Source organism: Morus notabilis, unplaced genomic scaffold (genome assembly GCF_000414095.1).
Source record: "Morus notabilis unplaced genomic scaffold, ASM41409v2 Scaffold6171, whole genome shotgun sequence".
Lineage (NCBI taxonomy): Eukaryota > Viridiplantae > Streptophyta > Magnoliopsida > Rosales > Moraceae > Morus > Morus notabilis.
This window is the reverse complement of record NW_010360192.1, coordinates 19,102-26,315: the sequence shown is the minus strand read 5'-3', so window position 1 is coordinate 26,315 and position 7,214 is coordinate 19,102. Positions and strand designations below refer to the sequence as shown.

General features: G+C 36.9%; 1 protein-coding gene across 1 annotated transcript; it reads left to right on the top strand.

Moving 5' to 3' along the window:
• Window positions 1-5,413: 5,413 nt before the first annotated feature.
• LOC21384548 (serine/threonine-protein kinase PEPKR2) lies at window positions 5,414-7,144 on the top strand. Its single transcript, XM_010096004.2, has 2 exons — window positions 5,414-5,622; window positions 6,049-7,144. Exon 2 carries the CDS (start codon window positions 6,114-6,116, stop codon window positions 6,918-6,920), a length of 807 nt encoding a protein of 268 aa, XP_010094306.1. The 5' UTR covers window positions 5,414-5,622; window positions 6,049-6,113; the 3' UTR covers window positions 6,921-7,144.
• The last annotated feature ends 70 nt before the right edge of the window (window positions 7,145-7,214 follow it).

The window sequence follows — 7,214 nt, the reverse complement described above, 5'->3', positions numbered from 1 at the left end:
GTATACCTGAAGTTCTTTAGTTACTGGCAGAGGACAGGGCAGACTCAAGAAAGGAATATTGGGAGGATTAGCCGAAGGTTCAGGTACACGGCTTGGACTGAATGGAGACGTTTCTGGCTGATTTGATGGTACACGGACTGGACTGGACATAGGGCTGGACTCTGCATTTTGTGGCTGTATATTTGGGCTAATTTCAGGCTGTTCTAGCAAGGAATCCCAACTCCAAAGCTGAAGTTCTTTCTGATTATTCTCCCCCTGAATTTCAGTTTTGGAGAAATAAGGAGTTTTTTCAAAGAATGTCACATCCATTGTGTCATAGACTCTTCCTGTGTTGGGACAAAAACACTTATAACCTTTCTTATTTGTGGAATAACCAATGAAGACACATTTGATGGATTTTGGATCAAGTTTACTCCTATTTTGGGGGTATACATGGACGAATGCAGAACACCCAAAGATTTTGAAAGGAAGATCAGAGGAAAGAACACGAGCATGAGGGAATATGTTAATGAGGGCTTGACGTGGTGTACCAAATTTTAGAACACGAGATGGCATCCTGTTGATGAGATATGTAGAGGTAAGAATGGCTTCCCCCCAAAGATACTTTGGAACTCCAGTGGAAAACATGAGGGATCGGGCTACTTCCAACAAATGACGGTTTTTTCTCCCAGCCGCTCCATTTTGTTGGGGTGTGTATTGACACATGAACTCATTTGGACAATTCCCTGTCGGGACAAGTAGTTGCCTAGAACTGAATAGAAATATTCCCTAGCATTGTCAGACTTAAGAATTTGGATTTTAGTACTGAATTGTGTTTGAACCATGGAGTTGAATGCTTGGAATATTCTATCAACTTCTGACTTTTCTTTCTAAGGAAAACCCAAGTGAGTCATGTATGATCATCCACAAAAGTCACAAACCACCGTGCTCCATTAATATTTTTTATTCGAGCGGGTCCCCAAATATCACTGTGAATCAATGCAAATGGTTTTGATGGACAGTAGGGCACACTTGGATAGATAGGACGAGTGTGTTTTGCAAGTTGACAGATTTCACAGTTAAAAAATTTTGAATTTTTATTGATGAATAAATGAGGGAATAACCTTTCAAGATACATAAAGTTTGGATGACCTAACCGATAGTGCCATAACATGACTTCACTATCTTTATTGACACTAGAATTAAAGACAGACTTAGGACTGAAATTACTTATTGACTGACTCTTAGGAAGGTTTTTGCTCTCAACTAAAGCTTCTCCAAGTTGAGGTGTCTTGAAGAGATAAAGTCCTGAGCACATCTCAGCACTGCCAATCCTCTTTCTCGAACTCAATTCCTGAAAAACACACACATTTGGGAGAAATTTAGTAACACAATGATGATCACGAGTGAACTTACTGATGGACATTAAGTTGCAATCAAGTTTAGGGACATGAAGCACAGATTTGAGAATGATTTTGGGTGAGAGTCGAATGGATCCAATCCTGGCCACCTTAGACAGAGAACCATCGACAATGTGCACTGGGAGATTGGTATTACTCGGTTGATATTCATGAAAAGAGAGACCCATCTCCCGTCATATAGTCTGACGCCCCTGAGTCAATAATCCAATGTGTTGGATGTTTAGCACACATGGAGAATGTAGATTGTGAATTACCTGCTTGTGTGTGCATGCTAGCGGATGGGGCAGGAGCAGCATGCTGCGAGAGGGTACTGCTTAGAAGCTTTTGGAGCACTTCAAGTTGTTCCTTGGTGAAGGGACTTGACTCGGTAGTGACTGGCTTTTCCTCGGCTGCAGTGGCTGAATTTGCACGGCTGTCTGTCAGAACTTGATTTTGATGGTTTCCAATCAGCAGGTTTGCCGTGTATCTTCCAACACGTGTCCTTGGTGTGGCCAGGTTTAGCATAGTGATCGCACCATGATCTTCCCTTCCTCTGTTGGCAAGAATCATGCTGATTTGAAGGACGTAAGCCACGGGCAGCAAGGGCAGATCCTTCCAACGTTGGAGATGAATGTTGACCACCCATCACGACCTTTTTCCTGCTTTCCTCACGGCGAACTTCAGAAAAGGCTTCTCGAAGGCTCAGAAGAGGCTTAGTTCCCATCACTCTGCCTCTAACTTCATCTAGGTTCTTGTTTAAACCCAGTAGAAACTTAAATGTCCTCTTCTGCTCCACTATTTTTCAATACAGGACATTGTCTTCCGGGCACTTCCATCCGTGGCTTTCAAACATGTCTAGTTGCTGCCAGTGACGGGTGAGTGAGTTGAAGTATTGTGTCACTGTGAGATCTCCCTGCCGTAGATCGTAAAGGATGGACTCAATTGCGAATAACTCCGATGTATTTTCAGAACTAGAGTAAGTCTCTCTTACGGCTTCCCAAATTTCTTGTGCAGTCTCATAGAGAAGAAAATTCTCACTAATATCAACATTCATTGAATTGATGAGCCAGGACATAATCTGATGATTTTCAGCCTTCCACTTTTTGTAGCATGGATCATCCTTCTTCAGAATTGGAATCTCCCCTGTTAGATAATCTTCTTTGCCTTTGCCACAGATGAACATCCGGACTTATTGAGACCATTGGAGGAAGTTTTGCCCATTAAGTTTGTGGTTAGTGATCAGGAGTGAAAGATTTTCAGAATTTCCGGAATTTCTAGAATTTGGAAGAGCAGGTGTTTGATTGGAATGAGAAGAAACTTCAGAGGTAGAGCTAGTTGTTTCGGATGCCAGGGCTGTGCTTGGCTATAAGGAACGGTTGGGAATGGAGGCTAGGGTTTTTTTTTTTCAGAAAACCTGGCTCTGATACTATGAAGATTTTGAGGAAGAATAATCTTCTTTTTCTCATTAAAATTAGTCGGTAACCAATACACACTTATATACACAATTTACATAACTAACAAAGGTAACAAATCCCTAAATATAAGGAAAAGGAAACTATCCTCCTAAACTCAAGAAATCAGAATAGGAAAATCCGGATTCTCTAATCCACTGATTTCCTCCTATAAATAATTCTAAATATGCTAACTTTGAGGGAAATTCCACACTTTTACTAGATTATTTCGTTTTATTTCATGTGCGTTGTGCATGTCTATTTGTATGATAGTTATAACCAAACCAGTTGTAGGAATCTGCTTCAAATAGGCTCTAGAAACGTACTCTTTTTCTTAGCCATCATCACTCACCTCGGACGGCTTATCTGAGTCTGGTTGCAAAATAATCTACTAAACAGCGACTTGAATTTACGGACGCTGCTATTGTCAACATTTTGAGTATTAACATGGTTAACTTCTTCCAAATATAGAATTGAAGTTTGAACACTATATAACAATTTAGAATTTGCTTTTTCTTCAGTCGACACTTTTAAGATTTCTAATTTCAGGCTCTTTTCATGGTAAATGATAGAACTTCTTAAGGTAGTAGATTGCATGCCAACGCAAAAATGTTCTGTTGTGTTGTCAGATCCTGATGATCCGTTGAAGACTACTGATCAGACCAGGCGCCTTGGTCTAATAGTATGTATCCTACTCGTGTATGTCTGTCTGTTACTCTTGTTTAATTCAAATGCTTATAAAGATGTAGCATCTAGCTTAATTACGCCTTACGATGATATTCTAATACTGCAGGTCTGTAGGGGAACTGCTGTCATGCTCGTTTCGCCAACTGATGGTACAGATGAGATTGCTAACCCCTTTATCCAGCCAGATGGGGCTTAGTAGGGCTTAAATAGGTCTACTCGTATTAGTCTCGTATTAACATTTCACCTCAAGACTATTTTGTGAAAGCCTTCAACAGGATGTTTTTAATGCGGTTTTATTTTTAGTTAAATACACAGGAACTTGCAAGCTTATTTTGTGTTCTCTTTGAAATTACTTAATGATTGTCATATTGGGTCTCAAATAAACCCGAAAATCAAACATTATTGCATCTTAGTTAGCTAACACTGATTAGCATTGGCGATCCCATTAGTTGTTACAATTTGCAATCTTTAGCATAACATTGCGTTTTGATGATGCAAACTGACATGGATTTTTTTTAGAAAGGGAATTTTCTGTCACGGTTCTCCCATTTTAGTGTGAATGACATATCCAATGAAAAGTTAAAAAATGCTAGGGTTACCCTCTTTGTTGCTCTCTTAGGACCAGTTTAGTAGTTTAGTATTACTGTGTTAGTAATAAGTTGCTGTGACTAAAAGCATATAGATATTTGGTAAATATTTTTACAAAACTGTTGTGAATGTCAAAGATAGAAAGTTAGGTGTTTAGTAAATTGTGTATAAAACTACTGTAGAAATGTATAATGACGAAAGTAGACCTACTTTAATATATATTTATAGTTAGTTTTATTTCTATTTTTATGGCCAATATTCAAAATGTAAAAAATTTAAATTTAATTTTATTAATTAAAATATTTCCTAAAAATAAATTACTTTTATTGATAGGAAAATTTTTTCATCTACTTATAAATTTCTTATTTATTGTTGTTATTTTAAACATTTTGATAATTACTAAGGGCTCGTTTAGTTCGCTGATTCGAGTTTTTAATTCGAGTTGAGATGTGACTTTATGTGAGTTTTTTACATTAGTAAAAAAATTAAATGTGACTATTTTTAAGAGCTTTTTATTGTAGCAAAACTCAAATTAAAAACTTAAATTGACGAGCTAAACGGGTCTTAAAAGTATTTGAATAAAATTTAGCATAGTATACTCATTAAAGATTTTTAAGTGACTATTTTAAAATATTTTTTAATTTAGTATGGAAAAAGTAAAAATAAATAGATTGAGAATTAAGTTTTATTATGATGGTTATTTTCCTAAATTTAGATAATAACAGCAGAAATTACTGTGCATAAATAACTTTTAACCCGCTTTTTAGAAGTTTGACAATCGTTTTTAAAAGTCATTGAATAAAATTATAATTTATTAAACATTTTAAGATTTATTTAATTTATTGATTTAAATTTTTAATTTAAATTAAGATGTGACTTTATATGAAAATTTTTTATTATAATAAAAAAATTATATATAATTATTTTTGAAAATTTTCACTCTAATAAAATTTGAAGAAGTGAAATGAATCATAACTTAAATTTAGGAGACGTTTAGTTTATAGTGTCAGAATTATAATTTAAAATTATTTTTATTTTACGTGTATTTTTTATAAGAAAAAATACTATAACGAATTATAAATTATAATTCGAATCTCTCTCTCATAAAGACGTTTAGTTTATGTATTTAGAATTATAATTTAAAACTATTCTCATTTTACGTATATTTTTTATAAAAAAAAATACTATAAAAAATTATGAATCATGATTTAAACTCAAAGACGAATATAGAAAACAAACCTCCAGCAAAACCCCAAACCTCTTTTTATTTTCTCTCTCTTCATCTTTCTTTTTCGTCTCTCTCTCTTGTTTGGATCTTTCTTTTTCTCGTCTCGTCTCTCCTCACGGGAAAATCTTTTCTCCCCCAATTCTGTGAATGCCAGATTTCTAGGGTTTCGGGCTCGATGTTCCCCGTTTCGTTCGGAATTCGCCGAACTTCGTTGACCCGTTGCCGATTCATGACTTGTTCTCTCGTCGCCGAATTCTGAAATCTGGACGACATTGGCTCTGTGCAAAAGGTGCGTTTTTTCCCCCTTCAATTTTCTATTTTTTTGCTGAATAATTGGCTCATCTGATTGTGGTTCAACGATTGTGGCGTTTTCTATATGTGATATGTTATTTCGTTTGGTTGCCGAGAAACAGAAAACAAGTTCTCTGATTTTTATGTGTCCGTACTGTGTTTGATTTTTCTTCTTCTTCTTCTGGAACCTCCATCTTTTTCTGTGTTGAAACGGTGTAATTTGTAAATCGGCTTAGTGACCTGTAATTTTCGAGGTTTATTTTCTTTAATTATGTTTCTGAAGTTTCTCGATAACGGATATAGTAGATTCTTGTTATGGGATCATCTTTTCGATTTCGGAATGTATCTTATCTCTAGTAAACCATCAGTTAACTAGATCAGTAGAATATGCGAACTTATTTGTCTACTTTTGATTTTGGAACAGAAGCCAGAGTGTGTTCTGCACTTTATATGAATTGTAGGCGTGCTTCTTGATAAAAGCCTTACTTGATGAGGAAGAAGAGGAAAGGAAGCGAAACAGACCCATGCTCGGATCTACACAACTTTTTGTCGTCAACCAACAATTCGCGATCATCAGTTCTTACCTCGCATTATTCACTTGAAGATTATACAAGGTTGAACAAGCGTTGCAAAGAAGATTCCAATGAAGGGCCTGTTGCTTCCTATAAAAGTAGAATTGCGGGCATTGCCACTGCACCTCCGTGCGGGACTTCATCTTTAGCCACACCTGGAAGGGGTCTGAAGCGGAAGATTGGTTGTATTGATGTAGCTACCCAAATGGGTAGGAAGAATAAGATTGAGAATGACTATATATCGGGTGCCACAATTGGGCATGGTAAGTTTGGTTCAGTTTGGTTGTGTCGGTCTAGGACCAGTGGAGCAGAATTTGCATGTAAGACTCTAAAGAAGGGAGAGGAAACGGTTCACAGGGAGGTGGAGATAATGCAGCACTTATCTGGTCACCCTGGGGTTGTGACATTGCAAGCAGTGTACGAGGAACATGAGTCTTTTCATCTTGTCATGGAGTTGTGCTCTGGGGGACGCTTGATTGATCAGATGTTGGAAGAGGGTCGGTATTCAGAGCATCGTGCTGCTAATATATTCAAGGAAGTTGTGTCAGTTATCAAGTATTGTCATGATATGGGGGTTGTTCACAGAGACATTAAGCCCGAGAATATTCTTTTCACAACTTCGGGAAAGATAAAGCTTGCAGATTTTGGGCTGGCAATGCGGATAACAAATGGTCAGGATCTATATACTTACAGACATATTGTTTATGTGGTTGTGCTTGTATGATATCTGCATGTACATTTACGTAAGGAAAATAATGATTTATTAGTTCAAGATTTGCAGTTTAGAAACGGTTATCAATGTAGACTACGGATTTATTTGCCTTTTCCTCCTCAGTATTGTAGTTTAAGGACCACGTGAATCGTTATGTATATTAAGCCTTTTCCTTCTTACCATTGTAGTGTAATGGCCTTCAGTATCTTTATGTGAGTTGACACATTAAGTAGAGCCCAATTTCAATCTTTAAGCGCGCCAAGGTCCCCCCCCCCCCCCCCCCCAACCTCAAAGCTTTTTACAAAG